General features: G+C 44.1%; 2 protein-coding genes across 7 annotated transcripts in view; one reads left to right on the top strand and one right to left on the bottom strand.

Moving 5' to 3' along the window:
- The window catches only part of PRPF18 (pre-mRNA processing factor 18), a 37,354-nt gene extending 32,878 nt beyond the window's left edge, over positions 1–4,476 (bottom strand). The window contains exons 1-2 of one of the 2 annotated variants that reach the window (XM_059725799.1): positions 4,351–4,476; positions 1,099–1,155 (exon numbers count right to left, since the gene is read on the bottom strand). The gene's annotated coding sequence lies outside the window, so the exon portion shown is untranslated. The remainder of the gene's footprint in view (positions 1–1,098; positions 1,156–4,350) is intronic. The other variant, XM_059725800.1, reaches the window with a different exon arrangement.
- Positions 4,477–4,647: 171 nt separating this feature from the next.
- Positions 4,648–18,847, top strand: part of BEND7 (BEN domain containing 7) — a 58,563-nt gene continuing 44,363 nt past the window's right edge. For 2 of the 5 annotated variants that reach the window (XM_006273193.4, XM_006273192.4), the window contains exons 1-2: positions 4,650–4,883; positions 8,880–8,963. In XM_006273193.4, coding sequence (XP_006273255.1) covers positions 4,823–4,883; positions 8,880–8,963 — 145 coding nt within the window. In that variant the 5' untranslated portion in view covers positions 4,650–4,822. Of the gene's footprint in view, positions 4,884–8,879; positions 8,964–18,847 lie in introns of all 5 variants that reach the window. The other 3 variants (XM_006273191.4, XM_006273190.4, XM_019487553.2) reach the window with 2 other exon arrangements.

Genomic DNA, 18,847 nt, shown 5'->3' with positions numbered 1-18,847 from the left:
TTTTTAAACTCGAAGCTTTGTTAAATATGTTGTTTTCAGATTAGAGGGCTGAAGAGACCCAAAGCACTTCTGAGCCCTGGCATTCTTTTCCCTTTTTTGCTTGCCCTCAACTAGTCTACATTTATAATAATAGCCTTCACACAGCTAATTAAAACATTTTAATTAGCTGAACACACCCATTGGTAGGTTAAGCCTTGAAGCAAGGAAAAACTGAAGTGTCTAGAACATCCTGATGCAGAAAGTATTATTTAATATTAATATGGTACCTTAAAATAAACTTGGTGCTTTACATAGAATAAAAGAGTCCCTGAAGTATTAACAGTTGCCACTGGGGAAAACGATTCTGAAGGAAGATTAATTTAGGACATCTATCTAAAAAGGAGGCCCTGATCTTATAATGCATGACAACCCCTCCAATTACTTGGAGGTTGTTACTAGATAAATCTTATTTAATTAAATTAATGTAATAAAAAAACCAAATTATTCAAATAATATTTTAATTAAACAAGTAATCAAAAATTTCATAATTTTCTGAGTTGATTTATAATGATTCATAATCTTTGGAGTTGAACTATAGTTTCTTAGCATTTAATATCATGGGGGGCTCTGAGACTTAAACCAAATTAAATGGTGAAATGAAAAGTTTTCTGCCCATTGGATCAAGTTTATTTAGCTATTGACTGTTGCCCATCACTGAAATGCAGCTCCCGAATAAGGTGGGGCAAGGCAAGAACAATGAACATTTTGACTTTGACACAAATGTGCTATTGTCGTTCTAAGTCCCATTCTAGGTGTCTACAGAATAAAAATACCAGTGTCCCAAAAGATACTCCCAGGTCTAAGTGTACTTGAAAACTGAACGATCCCTTGAGAAAGATATTCTCTTAGGTCATGGTTGAGGTGGCTTGGCAGTGTGGGATGGAATGTAGGCTCTGCAGTGACCGATATCATACCTGCTCTGTAGATAATTAGAGGACTTTGACCTAAAGGACTGTCAATCTGTCATCTTGTCCTAGTTTCTAATTCACGCCCGTACAGATCACATTGCAGGATCAGGGTTTAGGTGTCTGGGTCGAAAAACACATGGGGTTTACTCACATGAGGAAGTTTTCTCCTGTGCGGTAGAATCAGGCTCTTGGTATACCCAGGAAACTGCTGAAAATAATCATAACTGAAGTTCTGTCAAATGCACAATTTAGGCCAACTGAGCAATAGAAAAAAAATAGTTTTTCACTAACTCTTACTGCAGTAATTGTAGATGTTACTTATAATCATGGAGTGCACTCAATCTTTGTACAGATATGTAATTTCCACAATTGACAGTGTCCCTTTAAGAAAAAATAAATAAAACCCAAAGAGAAAGAATCAAAAGGGAAGACAGACACCAATTCCATTTTGTCGCATGAGTCTCTCTTCACAAATCATGTCCCAAAGTGTTTTACAAAACTGTCTAATACAAGACAAAGAATGGCAGGAAAAACAGAAAAGATCTTTTTTTGGTCTGTAGCACATTCCTTAGGTCAGTGTAGAGTTGAGCCTATCATGTGAGCTGAACAGCAGTGAATGAAGGCCTTATGCTTTATTAAATTCTCCTATTGTCCCATTAAAGATGAGCACAAAGCATAACAGTCCCAAAGATGTTTTAAGTCTTTTAAGTCAAGTTGGCAGAGAAAAATCAGTAGGGATTAGACCCTGATGAGTACAAGCAAACTTAAAACAATGGAGCAGTGGAGTTTAAGACCTGGCTTCATTGAAGTTACGTTGGGGATTAATTGTGACCATTTAATTTAGCAGACAGTAATAGTAATGGCAGCTCTATCACTCCCTTGTGTGCTATTACCTATGGAAATGTAGCCATGCTAGCCCAGTGGATTATCTAGGCTTGGGAAGACCTGTTATCTTCTATGTACCTGCCTCTACTGCTTCAGCATCCACACCCAAAATACATAATGCAGGCTTGAGCGAGCCTGTTAGCCCAGTTTTCTTTTATAAAGTATTACACTGAAGTTTAGAAAATTTCCAAAAGCAGCATCCTGCCTTAGGGACTGTCCACTTAGGAACTTCATTTAAAAGGACATCCCTGTCCAAGCCCCTTAGAAAGGGGCTATTCTAGAACTTGATGAATCTCACCTATAGGCTTATTTTTTCAACGGTGCTATTTGGTGCCAGGTCTGGTTTCTACTTTTTGTTCGTGCAGTACGTAGTGCCACATGGATCTGGTCCAACTGAAGTTTCTACAAAAACTGTGATACAAATAAATAACGGTAATATTCAGTCTGTTTTCTTTGTATTACTTTCACCTCATTCTTCCTAGCCAGTGCACGACCTGCAGTACTGAACTATGGACGTCAGTGGACGGTCAGGGTGTTCCTCTTTAAATACCTGCAGGCACGTTTTGTGCCCGTTTAGGGACTTGCAGCAGGGATGAGACAAAAGATTTTGATTTGGCCTGAGTTTTAAATTGTCTGAATCCAGGATTGTGGTCCCTGCATGCAGTGCACTTTCTCCCAAAGGTGTTCTTGATGTACTGATTGCAGTGAAGTTGCACCAGGGGTGAAATGAGCTCATTCTGTGTAGCAGGTAGCACAGGATATCAAGTACAGTAAACCCCTAGCAGAGGTGAAGGTGTAAACTGGTGACTAAATTAAAGCATTTGCTTCAGTTGTGTTCAGATGATATAAATCTTAGGTTGGCCTTCCTGTCGCACCTTTTTTGAGGAAGGCACTTTCCTTTGAGCAGCCACATCAAGGGAAACTGTGTGAAACTTTGTGCACTCAGTTCGCAGAGGCTCCTGCCAAGCTTCTTCCGATTTTACTTTGTGACCTCTGCCAGGCAGAGATTAACCTCAGGGGCAATTGAAATGGGCACACCCTTGTACACACGATGAGCAATACAAATAAAATCAGAGGGAGATACTTTCAGCCTGCAGTTTCAGGGAAAACCCAACTCAGAAATGGGGGTTGTCAGCATAAAAAGGTTGTACTAGGTGAACAGCTGAGCATGAGGAAGTGAACTCCGGCTCGTGAAAGTTTGTACTCTCTCTCTAGGTATACATGGTATTCAGTTAGTCTGTACATGGGCATATCTACAGAGACTCCAGACTAGTCCAGTTAACCACTTCTCTCTAAGCAGACACTCCCAAGGTGGTACGTAAGCACAACTTGGTAGGATGGATGCAAAACAGTTTGCATGTCCGTAGCTCCTCCTCTTTGTTATTTAATGGGCTTTAGAAACAAGGAAGGGAACACAACCTCCCAGCATGGGGCAGCCTGACCCCAGGCTAACTGGATACCTTTACCTCGGGGAGAACCAAGGCACCTTTACCCTGGGATAACATAACCATGTACCTTTACCCTGGGATAACTAGGGCACCTTTACCCTGGGAGAACATAACCAGGTACCTGTACCCTGGGGATAACTGGGGGCACCTTTATGCCAGATTAACTGCAGACCTTTACCCTGGACTAACATACCAGAGCAACTTTACCCAGGAAATCCACATCTTTACCAGGGGATAATTAGGCACCTTTACCCTGGGGTTAACTAGGGTACCTTTACCCCAGATTAGCATAACTGGGCACCTTTACCCTGGTTTAACTGGGCACTTTGACCCTGGAATAACATAGCAGGGCAACGTTACCTGGAATAAACTGGTACCTTTACCAGGGGATAACCAGGCACCTCTACCCTGGGGTAGCAGGACACCTTACCCCCGGATAACATAACCAGGCATCTTTACCCCAGATTAACTGGGTACCTTTACCCCAGATTAACATAACTGGGCACCTTTACCTGGAATAACCCAGTACCTTTATTAGAGGATAATTAGGCATTTTTACCCCAGAATAACATAAGCGGGCACCTTTACCAGGGATAACATAACAGAGCACCTTTACCTGGAATAACCCAGTACCTTTACTAGAGGATTATTAGGCATCTTTACCCCAGATTAACATAACTGGGCACCTTTACCCCGGGATAATATAACAGGGCACCTTGACTCCAGGTTAACTGGGGTACCTTTACCCCAGATTAGCATAATTGGGCACCTTTACCCCAGATTAACTGGGCACCTTTACCAGGGATAACATAACCGGGCACCTTTACCTGGAATAACCCGGTACCTTTACTAGAAGATTATTAGGCATCTTTACCCCAGATTAACATAACTGGGCACCTTTACCCCGGGATAAAATAACAGGGCACCTTGACTCCAGGTTAACTGGGTATCCTTACCACAGATTAACATAACCGGGCACCTTTATTTACGCTGGGGTAACTGGGTACCTTTACCTCAGATTCACAGCACCCGACCCCTTTCCCGGGGATCACATAACAGTGCAACTTTACCTGGAATAACCCGGCACCTTTCCCCCGGGATACCGTGTCGGGGTAGCTGGGGACTCTTGCCCCGGCGCGCTCCCTCCCCAGCGGGCCCGGGCCCCTGTCCCTCCCCGGGTCCCGGCGAGATGGCGGCCGGCGGCGGCGGCGCGGCGGGCCCGCGCGGGGGGCACAAGATGGCGCTGCCCCCGCGCCCCCCTCAGGGCCCCCGGCGCGGCCGGGCGGGGAGCGCGGCGCCCAGCAGGTGGCAGCGGGCCGCGGGCCGCCATCGCCGCCGCCGCCGCCGCCGCGTCCCCGGGCAAAGTTTGGGGCGCGGGGCGGGGCGGGGCGAGGCACGGCTGCCCCACGCCCCTCGCTGCCCGCCCGCCCGCCCGGAGCCGGCTCTGGCGGCCGCCGCCGAGCTGCTCCAGCCTCCCCCTTCCTCCTTCCTCTCCTCCTCCCCCTGCTCCCGCCGCGGCTCCCGCTCCTGCCTGCGCGCACCATGGAGTTCACGGAGAGGAAGAGAAGCAGGAAATCCCAGAGCTTCAAACTGATCAACCAAGGTAAAGTGCAGCCAGGCTGGGCGGGGGGAGGGTATGCTTTCCCCCCAAATTAGGAACCCTCCCCCCAAATTAGGGCAGAGGCTGTCTGTGTGGTGTCCCCCCCCCCCTTCCCAACTCTCCCCACAATTGGGCTGGCTTCAATTGTAGGGGCAGCTCTTGTACAGGATAAAGTTGGGTTTCATTTCATTCCCCCCCCCCAGAAAAAAAGGGGGTTCAATTTGAACCATTCAAAAAAAAGGGGGGGGATGACAAGGGTCTGCACCCCCCCCTTTTTTAATATTATTATCTCTTGCGTGGCCGCTGCGCACCTACCTCCACGTCTGGCTGGGAGAGAGGTTTCATGTCCACGCCACTCGTTTAATTTGAGGGCAGAGGGAGGGGGGCTGGCTGGCGTGGGACTTGTTGGATTTGGGGGAGAGGGGGCATTGCTGTATTTTTAATTTTATTTTTATTTTTTAATTTTGTCCCCCCCCCCCCCCTTACACACATATACACACGCACACCCCCCGCTTCTCCTCATTCATGTCGGAGAAATGCACCTCCGTCTTCCAGTCCGTCTCGAAAATCGGAGGCTGTCTGGGTGGTTTAAACAGGTAGACCTGGCTTTAGGGGGGGCAGGGGTTTGTTTCTTGCCACCGCAGCCGATGGAGATGTTTTTCGCCCTCCTTGATCCGGCTGGAGATCTTGTAAAGTATCGAACTGAAATATCTCCATGAAATGCCGGATGTGTCCTGCATGCCAAGTTGAAGGCAGAGTCTCTTTGGTGTCATGTCACACTTTCTGAAAAGAAATGCCAGAGGTTCACAACTCCTGTGTCAAGATGAGGAAGAAGGGGTGGGGGGGGGGGGGGGGGGGGCGGTTTGCCGCAGGTTATGCAGGAACAAGTGTAAGAAAGGTGGGTCTAAAATGAAAATAATCTCACTTGAGGAAATCGTGAAATTTTTTATATATATATATATATATATATATATATTGTAAATGCGTAACGTAACAGTGGAGCGTTTGCATGGTGAACGTGTAGATTTGGTTTTTGTTCAGCTGGGTGAATACAAGCTTGTACAAAGAAGCGCTTGCCAAGCTACAAGTAGAAATGCACGAAGGATCATAGAGAAGTAGGGCTGGAAGGGATATTAAATGCCAAGGACTACATTTATTTTTCAAGCAATAAACCTGCTCCTGCATTGCTTGTGAACCCAAGGCTGAAGAACTGCGCTTAAAGCAGCATGAGGATTTGAAAGTGAAACTGATGAGAAACAAAAGTGAAACTGATTAGTGTATTTTTATTTCCAAGCTGAAGGAACTGGTGAAAAGTGTAGAATAACCTAAATAATTAAAGACAAATAGATATTTGACAGATAGTTTTAACCGTAACGTAAGTTAAGTCATTTAATTCTAGATAAACTAATGTTCGGTCGTAAATTCTCAGTTATGCTTGGCTTGTCTTGGAAATCTTCTTCTTGTAGAGATGTAAAGAGACCAACTGTGCCAAATCCAATTTCTGAAGGAAACGTATTTGGATTCTCAGAGAGTCCAGAAGATAAAAACCGTGTTTTAGTACAGTAAGATGACATTCTCATGTACTTTTAGTATTTTTCCTTTTCTATCAGAGTTGATTACCAAGATAATTATATATATGATTGTTGTCTCCCTTGTAATCAGCCTGTGCCTCCTGGCTGAGTCACTCAGTAATGTCACAGTTTAATGTTTACTGTTGTGAAATTGATATGGATTTCACAGGCCCTGGACTGTGACATCTGAGGCAGAAGGGGACTGAAAAGGAAGCCCTGTGCTGTATTTATTTAAAAATATATAAACTATTGTCATTGTTCTCCTGTTTCATCTCAAAGAATCTCAAAGCACTTTACCACCCTGATCATACCAACTGTGCATGTAGAGATCACTTTATTCTTTTATTGAGATGTAGCCACCTCTGGAGCAAAATGCAGTAACTTTAACAGAGTAGCTAAGAACCAAAAGTGAACGTATCATATTTGCTGGAGACAACATATAATTTAAACTTTGTTAATCTGCCAGTCCCTACTGTCCAGGTACTGATAACACACTTTTACCCAATCTGCATCAACAGGAGAAAAAATAAATAAATAGAATTTAATGACTGGAGAACAGGACTCCGGTAAATTCTGTGGGGTTTCTTATTTTGGAAAAGTGACTTAGGAAGCCGGGTTTGGCTCTGTATGTCATACAGCCTTGTTAGTCTTTACTCCCCCAGCACACCCCATCCAAAAATCTTCCAAGTAAAATCCTTATTAAGTGTGACTAGTCACCATTCCCCTTAAATTTGCTTCATATCCATAGAAGTCTTCCTTCCCTATAGTCGCATCTCTCCCTATTTCTCACCTGTATTGATGTTATTTTTTATTCTGATGCAGTGCTGGGATCACATCTTTTGTTTTTCCTTTCTTTTGTGCCTAGTGCTTTACACATAAATAACAATGCGTAATAAGAAAGATTTAATACAGAGGGTCTTTAAATTCTGGACTTGATTATTTTGTCAGGGTTGCAGGTGTGTTTCTCATGAAAGGAGCAACTGCACATAATACTCTTCACTTCTGTTGTGCCTTTTATCTGAGTAGCTCAAAGCACTTTTCTTTGCATTCATTAATTTCCATAACACCTTTACGAGGCAGGTAAGTTTGATAAAAAACCCAGTCCACAAAGAGAAACACTGGGATGTAGGGAATTAAAGGACCTTGTCCTCTGAGATGCTGAGTTCCCTGCATTTCCATTATAAGAACAAGAAGCTAAGAACATCCAGCATGTCAAAAGAGCTGCTTCGTGCTTAATACTGCCTGGTTCCAAGTGACATGCCCAAGGTCATAGAGTATATCAGTAGCAGAGCCAGAAATAGACTCCAGGAGGCCTGTCTCCTAGTATTTCCTGCCATAATTACTCCTCTCTCCTTAGGTGTTTGCAAATGAGAGAGTTGCTTTTAACAAATGCACACCTGCAATCAGAGCTGAGACCTCAGCATCCAAGTTTTACTTTATTTGAAATACAAAATGAATAGTGGTAGAACTGCAACTTTTTGTATATTAAATTAGGGCTGTCCATCAGGTAGCCTCTGGCTGTATGTGGCCCCTGAGAGGTTAACCTGCAGTGGTTCAGGTGCTGCCCTTCCCATTGCTTTTCTGCTGCTGCTGGAGTTATGTGTTCCCTCTCCCTCCTCTAGCTTCCACTTCTTTCCTTTACCCCTGGGAGTGGGACAGGGGCTGAGAGGGTCCTCTGCCAAGGGACTTCAGAGGACCCGGGGACCCTACACAATGCAGTAGGGGGTGGGGGGCGTTCCACATTGCCGGGTGCTAGTGAGGTACAGCAGTGGGTCTCCTGCAGCACAGCATGCAGCACGTACAGTATGTGGCCCAAGGATGTGCAGCCTGCGCAGCAGCATGGGGCCAGGGCATCTGCAGCCCCAACCACTCAGATATTAAACGTTTGGTGATGGCAATATCTTTTTAGTAAGATCAATTTCTATGGCTATATACCCATGCATTTTGCACTTAAGAATTAAATAGCCAAATAACATCAGTAATGCAGGATCAGTCCACAGACCTAGCAACCTCTCCCCCGGTGCGTATCACTAATTTTGTTAAGAGGTAAAGTTTGAAGTTTCCCTTGGCTTTTGAAAAGGTAAAGTTTTCATTTACATTATAAATTTGCTTTCCATCTGTAAAGCAAGAAGCCAGATAATTGGCATCTGGTGGGATAATTTGCTGTGAAAATGAACACAGTAATTTAGGCCAGGCATAGCTGTTCCCTAAAATCTGTGAAATATTTCAGCCGAGCCTCTTCAGTGTGAGCAAAGTTTTTTAGGAGGTGCTGATACAGAGCACATTTTCTGTGGTTAATTTGATGAACATAGAATAAACTGCAGATATATTGATAAATTACGCAGTAAAATTGTGGCCGTGTGTGCAGGGTTCATTTTTTCCAGATCGCTTGCCTTCTAATTTTTTTTTTTATCGTTTTTCATTCCAGATTACCACCATGAGGTATACAAGATCTCTGACTACAGCAATGATGTTAATGGGGAGACCAAAGAAACACAACCCATTTTTTTAGGTATGTTCTTGCATTGATTAATTTCTGAGCAACCCAGCGTGGCCATTTGCAATTTGGGAGTGGTAAAAAATCTCTGCAAGTGCAGGAAGTGTCTGCCATTGTTTAATCTGACGTTCTTTCCAAGACCTTTTTATTCTGCGAATTGCCAATATATCCTTTATTAACACTGCTAAAAGTTGTAATTTCAGACATAAATGTTTATTAGTGTCTACACACAGTGCTAATTATCACTCACTCACAGAGCCAGATGCTGACTGTGCAGTTTTGCAGCTCTCTGCTCACCCCATTTACATTGCATATTTGCTGGCATGCTTCACTGGCAATAGTTTGTGTAATTGGGGTATTACATCTTTGACATCTGGATAACAGAAATTCAATTTCCAGGAAGCCGCTATTTGTTTGGTTTTTGCTTCTGCCTTGGGTGGGATAGGGGATTAATGTGCTGTCTTAATGTAATGTCCTTTCACCTCTGTAGCCTGCCTGCTAATCCTGCCATAGCAAAATTAAATTAAATCAACAATCAAAAATGTGTAAAGAAAGAGAAGTAATATATAGCCTTCCAAACTACAGCTTGATAGGACCGATTGTCACTGAGCTGCTCATCATTTTTCGTGGCTGCTTATTCAATGTCATCTTTAGCTTTCTTACTGTTTTCCCCCTTTCCATTCCCAGCCCTGCTCCTCTCTTATCTCAGATCTGATTGGAGAGATGCTGAGCATCTTTACAAAAGGACTGTGGGCTAGATGCACAAAAAGGACTTAGGCGCCTAAGTTTGTCCTGCTTCTCACTATTGGTGCCTAAATCCAAAGTTCTGATTCTCAAGACCCGTGCTTAGTTGCCACGTAAACTTCGTAGCCACCTAGGTTGAGAGCAGTAAAGATTCTCCAAGCACCTGGAGTTCTCCCTCCAGGCATGCTCTGGCACACCTTGGACTCAGTGGTGCCAAGCATCTGGACATCTATTACTTGCTAAAGTCCCTTCAGGATTCTTTACCCTTGGTCTCCTGAGGGCCTTAATCTTTTAGGTATTCTCAGGGCTCATCTGGGAAATTGATTCCACACAAACTCCAGAGGAGAAGGAGGATGTGGTACCAACTTCCCTTTCATTCAGTAGCTCAGTGGTTAGAGAGCTCTGCTGGGATGTGGGAGACTTGGGCTCAGTGTCCTCTTTTAGGAAGTTTTGAATCCACACTTCTCACCTCCCAGGAGGGTGCCCTAACCAGCAGGATGCAGGCTATTCTGATAGTGGTACTCCTGATCCCTCTCGTTAATGATGATCCCCTTTTCCTTGGATAATTAGCAGTTTATTTGGCCAGAGGAAGGGGGAGGGTGATAGAGCATCATTCTCTAGCTTTATGATTGAGGCTGATTACATCCCACCAAGCACTTCACTATTTAATATTAAGTATTCCCTTGCGTAGAAGAGAATTGAATCACACCTCTCCCACATTCTGGATAGTGCAGCACCATGGTGCAAACAAAAGAGAGCAGACACCTAACTCCAGGAAAAGAGCCAGGGCTTTGAATCCTATCCCTACCCATGAGCTCCCTGTCTGCGTGATCCAAACCCAGAACTGAGGCAGTGAGGATCCCCTGAAAGTACCTCCCACCTCTGCTGTCAAGCTGTTGGCAGCCTTGAGAGCAGCCAGAAGCCAGTATAGACATTCCTATAGGTACCTGCTTCTTCTGCACCGCAGAGAAAAAAAGGTGCCTAATTCAGTGCTGTGAATTCCTCTTTTGGTGCCAGGCAGTACATTACCTGTATGGATCTAGCTCTGTGTGGCTTTAATCCATGGAATTCAGGTATTTAGGATGCTCAAGACATCACCTCACTAAGGGTCTGATCCAGCTCCCACTGAAGCCCATAGAAGTGTTTCAGGAGGTATCAGTAGGAGATTAACTGAAAGTTAATACAATGTCTCTGAGCCTGATTCTGCATGCCTTTTCTCAGACAAGTAGCCCCATTGAATTTCCATGAGCAAGACATGTTAGGGTCAGGCTGTTTGTGTGATGTTTGAACTAGTAAAGCCCCATAGCCCTTTGCGAATAGTGACAGCACTTTTATTCTACCCCAGAAAGGAGAATGTAAGTTCGTCAGGAGATTGTACACCTGTAGCATAAAGCTGGCACTGTCTTGTAGAGCCACCATGGCTTTTTAAGAGTGTGTTCATCTGTCTATTGTATTTTATTATCTTCACAAAGATATGAACATATAATATAAGACAATGTCTTTACAATGCTTTCAACTTGAAATTCAGGCTCTGTGTTTGAAAGGTTAATGTAGAAAACTAATTATATTATCCTGGTAACCAAATGTGTGATGAGACATTTGTCTGTGTAATTAACAGTGAAGAACTTTTATAGTTTCATAAAATTGAATGCTACATACAGTAAGTAGGCTGGGTGCATTTGTTTTGAAGAGATGTCCAAAACAGAGATGTTTATGACTGATATAAAGTGGAACTGAAATGTACTGTAATGCAGGTGTCTGTGCATTTTACAACATTTCACATTGTTGAAATGGAAGTCAGCAGATTAATAACTTTACTTTGTCATGATAAAATAAGTAATGCATTCTTGGAACAGGGGAATAGCGCATAAGTTACTCAGTAATTCCAAGAATTTATTCTGTTCCAGGAATAATATCCTTCACAATTTATTCATAGAGAGAAAGTTGACTCAACATAAGTCTAGGAAGTTTCTTGTTAATTTTAATAGAATGATATCCTAGACATGATTTTGGTAGCAGCAGCTAAAGTTGAGATTGCAGGAAGGTTTCCTTTATGTAGCTGAGCTTTCAAATAGTCATTTCTTTGCAAAACATTCGTCTTTTAGGTCAAGGTTTACTCTGCTTGGTCTCTGCCACAGCTGATTGCTTTTTGTTTCAAGTAAAACATATTTGGGGCATGTGATTGAAATACACTTTTTGTTTTAAAACAATCATGTGATGCTATTTATTGAACAGCTCTGACCCAAAACCTCCAGCTGTATTTAGCAGTTGCAGTATGGTATGAAAGTGCAGTAGCCCTGCTGCAGAGGAAGATGTGTTTGATCTGGGTTACAATCTTGAAAAATTTTGTATCAAGCAAATGCAGAAGAGGTTGTGTTTTTGAATTTGTTTCTTGCTAAGTTACTTCAGGGTCAGTCAACTTCAGCCTGACTTTCCTTAGAAGTCAAATGCCATCTCCCCCATCTCTGCCTGCCAGTGAGGGATCTGACCCTGTGGCCTTGATTCTCCAAATAGCTCAAATGGATGCTTGCATCCGCTGCACCTTCATCCACTTCACAGGGGTTCCACATGGACCTACAAGGTGCCGCCCACATGTTTGTAGGATTGGGGCCTCAGGGCTGGAAATACTGCTTGGATGAGGCACCTAAGTGGCACTTAGGAGTCTGAGTCTCCAGATGTGATCCTGTTATACCCAGCTTGATTTTCTCTCTCTTTCTTTCCCAAAAAAAATGAAAGCTCCTACTTTTGTTATTTGCCTTCATTCTAGTCTTAAGCTTGATGAGTCAGAAAAAAAAAACCCAGCCAGGAGAAGAACCTTTCCATCTTTTAGGTTAACAGTTTTTCAGGGATTCAAGCAGCATGGAATAGGATTGCATATAAATGCTTAATAACTGGATTAGGATCTGGCCCCACAGGGTCTATTTCTGGACCCAACTATACAATAGTGTGCTAGCTTATGTGTATGTAACTAATTTATCTACACAGTGAAACAGCTAATCTCAAATAAACTACAAAAAAAACAGGTCAACTTTCTAGTTGTGCTAAGAAATTTAAGAATTAATCAGAGCAATCCTGTCTGTCAAGACTTGAATAAAGTGTTTGATGGAGCATCCAATGGGAAATCTTTAATAAATATGGAGAAGACTGGGATTAGTAGAGGAACTGCAAGGTGGTAAAGAACTGGGTAAGGGGTGATGGCAGTTTGTAGTGATGAAAGGAGACATCAGACTGGAAGTAGTTATTAATGGAGTGATCAGATATTGGCCTTCAGACTGAACTTGTTTTAAAAAATCTATTAATGGTCCTGACACCAAGCTTGTGAATGTGCATATGAAATCTTGATGATGCAATGCTAGGTGGCATTGTCACTACAGAGGAGGATCAGGATATCATTAGTAAAGAATTTTCTTTTCTGTGATTCTGTGAAGTAGATGTTCTGGAAGACTGGTATGATAGAAATTAAATTAAATTTAGTGACACAAAATGCCAGGTCATGTTTTTAGAGTTCAGTAGCAAAAAATTCTGCTATAAGATGGAAACTCATCAATGGAAAGGACTGAGGAAGAGAGGAAACTTGGTGTGCTAGTTGATCACAGAGTGGCTCTGAGCTGCCATACTGTACCATGAAAAAAGATATCCTCAGATCTCATTTGCATCAGCCAAAGTATTTCCAGCAATATTATACAGAATTATCCTTGTACAAGATGCTGGTGAGACCTCATCTGGAAAACAGCGTACAATTCTGGTCACCCATGTTCAAGGAAAATGAACTCAAAATGGAGCAGGTGCAGAGAAGTGCTATTAGGATGATGAGGAGAATAGAGAGTCCATCTTGCAGAAGGAGATGAAAAGAGCTTGGCTTTTTTAATCTAGCAAAACAAAGACTGAGAGGGGATTTGGTTGCTGCCAATAAGTATGTCAGAGGGGTAAACATCAGGGAGGGAAAAGAACTATTTGAGCTAGTGAACAGTATTGGCACAAGAACAAATGGGTATGTAACTGTCTGTAGTGAGAGACTCAGACAGCCATCCAATCAAAATAATGGGGGCAAAAGATCTCATTACTTTAAAAGTGGAGCACAGTAAGTTGGTGAAAGGATTATATGATGTGATGTCAGCAATAGTAGGAGACTAGACTTAACCAATGACATGGGGTCCTGTCTAGGCCTGGGTCCCTCCCTGCTACTATTTTTTTTCAACTAAAAGTTCTTTGATCAAGGGAAATGTGCGCAGGACAGAAAAATATGAGATTCTCTCTTATTTCTGTCTTCCCCTTACTGCCCTTCATATAAGGTTGTGCTTTAAAAGTAATTGTTTGATGAGGCTCAAGAGGGTTGCAGCAAAAATGATTGAAGTTTGAAAGCTGGGGTTTGACATGTGAGTGGTCCTTATCAAGGGGTACAGAGGTTTGTTCTGGTGAGGAGTTTGTTTTCTTCTGGGTTAGTGTTTGCAAATCATGGCATCAACACAAGAGAGTGTTGTTGGCTCATTCGCTGTCAGCTAAGGGCATGTCTACATTAGGGCTGTGCAAAACTTCAATAGCTGATTCTGTTCGGAGGAGATTTGGCCCGATTCAGGGACCAAATCTCTGAATCCATATCAAATCGGGAGACCAAGTAAAAGCTCTGAATCGATTCGGATGCTTCAAATCGATTCGGAAAAGATTTGGCTGATTTGGAGATTCAGCCATAGACTAAACAGGCAGCTGACCACTGCCTCCAGCCAGTAAGTCTATTGAGGGAAGGGGAGACAGAAGGGACGTGGGGGAGGGAGGGATTGGGCCTGGGACAAGCTGCCCAGCCGGGTAGGGGGGTATGTTACTCAAGGAAGGGGGTGTGGGGTGCGGGTGCGGCAGGACTGGGAGCGGGGGCTCTGCCCTGCTGCCACTTGCCCAGTCAGGGCGGAGGGGCGGGATGCAGGTGTGACTTGCTCCAGGTGGAAGGGGGCAAGTGGCAGCAGGGCATAGCCCCCACTCCCAGCACTGCTGCACCTGCATCCCGTGCCTGCTGCGCCAGCTGGCAAGCAGCAACAGGACAGAGCCCCCGCTCCAAGTACTGATGTAGGTGCGGCAGCGCTGGGAGCCCCCCACTCCCAGCGCTGCCGCATCTACATGCCCTGCTGCTGCCTGGAGCGAGCCACACCTGCATTGCCCCCACCCTCCCTCCACACCGGCTGGGCAAGCGGCAGCTGTGCAGAGCCCCTGTGGCTCCCCCAGCCAGGGCAGAGGCAGGCACAGCCAAAGGAGCTGTGGGAGAAGCCCAATGCTTCACAAACAGGTCCAAGGAAGTGATTCTCCCCCTCTATGCAGCACTGGTCAGACCACAGCTGGAATACTGTGTCTAGTTCTGGACACCGCAGTTCAAGAGGGATGCAGACAACCTGGAGAGGGTCCAAAGAAGAGCCATTCGCTTGATTAGAGGCCTGCAGGGAAGGCCCTACAAGGAAAGGCTAAGGGACCTTAACCTCTTTATCCTCTCCAAGAGAAGGCCGAGAGGCGACCTTGTGTCGGCGTACAAATTCATAAGGGGAGAGCAACATGAAGTAGGCGACAAGGATCAATGGCCATAAGCTACTAGGGAGAAGGTTTAGGCTGGATATTAAGAGAAAGTTCTTCACGGTCAGGGTTGCCAGGATCTGGAATGGGCTCCCAAGGGAGGTGGTGCTCGTCCCATCCTTGGGAGTCTTCAAGAGGAGACTGAACAGGCACCTGGCTGGGATCACATGACCCCAGGGTTGGTGACTCTTTTCTTGCCTGCCAGAGGCAGGGGGTCAGACTAGATGGCCCACCGAGGTCCCTTCTGACTCTAGGAATCTATGAATCTGGCTGCCCCACCCGGCCCCAGCCTCCCAGCGCTTTAAAAAAAAAAACCCGCACTCACCAGTGCTAGTAGCAGTGATTGGGGGCCGCTGAGGGCTCATGGCACAGCCCCCCCCCACCCCCCCCCCAGTACAGCATGGGGCAGTGGGGATTCCCCCCTCCCCCCCCCACTTGGTACCTGCATGGCAGCTGCCCCATGGCACGGGTGGAGCGTGGCTCAGCAGGGTGCTCCACACTGTCTGGGAGCTTGGGCAGCTCCAGCAGTCACCTGGAGCCCAGCACTGCTCAGCCCCAGTGACCCCATGGGGGCTTCTCCCGTGGGTCCCCCCACCCGGGGAGAGGCAGGCTCAGCCAGAGGAGCCGCAGGAGAACCTGCAGCCGCCTGGCTGTGCCAGCCTCTCCCTGGCCAATCCAAATCACTGAATCTCTCCGAATCAGTGCTGAATCTTCCAAAGCTGATTTGGCCAAATCGATTCAGGACTGTGATCCGAATCTCTGAATTGAATCACTGTCCTTTGAATCATCTGAATCAAATACTTCCACATTTGCAGACCTAGTCTGCATGGGATAATGAAGTGCTGTGCAGACATACTCAAATGAGCACTAAGTGAAGTATTTTGGGTTGCCTTTACATAGTGTTCAGCCTGGGTGAGTTTACCCAGCTAATTCTGGGCCGCTCTGTGGACATCCCTGTATGATGCTGCATTATGTATGTACTGCAGACACACTCTAAGAAAGGATGCCCTGCACTTACAGAAGTCTTTCATTATGAGCCTCACATACCCCAGTTCCTTGAAGTGCCCTGAATCCATCCTCCATATTCTTCCAATACAGAAGCTGGGTTCGGGTGCCCTCAATACAGGCAGGCAACATAGTCTCTTATGTTCTAGATTTATAACCTGTTTGCTCTATTACAACTTTTTGTAACCCTGCAAATTTTGGAAGCCACAAAAAGTTGTTAGTTTTAATTTAGCTATTTAAAAAAATTGAAAATTAAATATATAATCTGTGCTAAGCAGGGTTTAGGTTATTTTAGCAATACCAAAATGAAGGAAGAAGATGCAACCTTAGCTGTGCCCTCTTGTGTATCTTTGTCTACTTATTTATATTGTGGGATTACATAGGAGCCCCAAAGCTCATATTGTTTCTTAAATACTATTATGCCATTTTTTTAACAACCCTGGGCAGTTTGTAGTTCTCTGCATTTTTCCAATAGAAAATCTATTAGGCTTATCTCAATAAAATCACAACATGACCTATATTTATACAATATATTACACACAGATGAAGCATAAGAAGGAAAAAAAAGTAGTGAAAACATGCTCTCCTAACTAGGAGTTCAGAACTGAGTGAATGAATTATCAGAATTGTTTAACACAAGTTATTTATAAATACTTCTGGTACTTAATACAACAAAACCCATAGCAGCACCTAAAACACACAAGCATTTACTACCAGTAAGAGAATTTGGTTTTAATAAATTTAAGTTGCTTTCGTTTGAACTATTTTAATGACTGTGGTGCTGCGAATTCTGTACAGGAATGCTTGCTCATTAAGGAAACCATTTAACATTATTTGAGAGGGACTGCATCTAATGCTCTGAAAAAACCATATCTGAACTTCACTAAGGCAGCTTGAGGTCAGGCCATGTGAAAGTTACAAATTAGTTATACTTGCATAAGATGGTCTAGCAAGAAATAATACAAATAACGTTCTGTTGATGCATTTCTGCTATGAATATATCTCTGACAAACAGCTTCTAACATCTAAAAATAGGGCCCGATTTTGCTGCCTTCCTTCATGTTGAATAGCACTTTATACAGAAAGGAACTTTTGGTTTCAGTGAAATCAAAGTGACTGCTTGTAGAATAAGGCACTATTTCACATCAGTGAAGGTAACACAATATGGTGTATAACTTACTATTTAGAGGCACTTCTAATTCCACAGCTCCCCTCTGCTGTGTCTACCAAGAAAATTATGGAAATATATATATAGCCTAAACTGGAGTGTGAAACACGTGGAGGAGAGGGTGAAAACCTCTGTTTAATTATAGTGAATGTTTTTTGGAGTTTCTCCCCTTAGTGCATCTCTCCCCACTGTTGACTGGGAATTTTCCCAGAGATCAACAGGGCATTTTATATTGTAAATTTTTATTTATTTATTTATTTATTTATTTTGGTATCTTATTGAGGACTCGATGAGAGAGCCTGCCTCTCGAGGCCCCACTACATCTATCCTTGCTCTCTCTACACCCTGTCTTCCTTTCTGAGGTTTCCCCCCTTCTTCATCTTTCTTTTTTTTTTGTTTTTCTCTGTTTGCCTCCCTGCAGCAGCTCCCAGTTCGCAGCCCCTTGGCCTTTACTCCCAATTGCTACCTGATTTTTATTCGCTAGTGGATGAGCAGTAGAGCCGTTAACTTTAGTAATTAAGTGTTAGCAGCAGTTTGAAAAGCCAGTACTCAAGTCAGACAAATGTGGGTAGGGAGTTTACACCACCGAGGCATTACTTCAGGACAGTTGGTGAGACATTATCACCAGTTACACTTTGTCAGCATATCTTGACAGATGCCATAGCTAGCAACTTATATTTGTCAATGGAAGCTGGGATTCTCCAAATCCTGCATAAGTCAAGGGAGCCCCAACACATGTATTCATCCCGACTCTAGCCTGTAGGCCATAGGCTTGAGAACTTTTTAAAAACGGAAAGGCTCCTGCAGTGAGATTCAGTCCGTGGGCAGCAATGTGCTGTTTAGTGCAGAGGTGTGCCTGTGTGCAGCTAGCTGCAGTCATTGAAGAAACTCTGGATTGTGGTGACTGAAATGCATAGAAGTATGTAAAGATGCGAGGAAAAAAAATACAAGATGTTACATGTGCATATTAAAGATGTAGTAATACTGTGTAGTAGTAGTATTTGACCACCTCATTAAAGACTGCATTGAAATTTATGTGTACTAGGAAGCAGAGTTAGGTTTAACTTCCCTATTTCGTTTTGAGGATTTGTCAACTTTTAAGGCACAGCAAAAACTACCAAGGTAATAGAAACTATCCTAGCCAGTCACCAGGGCTGGGCAAGATAGCAGTCACTGCTGCCAGTTGTGGGAAATGCGCGAGGCCCTTAATATTCATTTAGTTCCGGTTTGTCTCCCCTTCCTCTCCTCCCGTAGCATGTAATAAACGTGTATACTATATTCAGAAGTTGTAATTAAGGCATATTGTTTATCCATACAGTTGGGCACTCAAATACTTTGATGATATAAGCCAGTGGTGGTCAGCCTTTTTGGCTGGAGGGTCAGATGGGCACTGCCTGATCCCGCTGTGGGCCAGATGTGGCAGGGCCCC

This window comes from Alligator mississippiensis, chromosome 4, assembly GCF_030867095.1.
Source record: "Alligator mississippiensis isolate rAllMis1 chromosome 4, rAllMis1, whole genome shotgun sequence".
NCBI lineage: Eukaryota > Metazoa > Chordata > Crocodylia > Alligatoridae > Alligator > Alligator mississippiensis.
The sequence above is the reverse complement of the archived record's forward strand: the minus strand, read 5'-3'. Positions and strand labels throughout refer to the sequence as shown.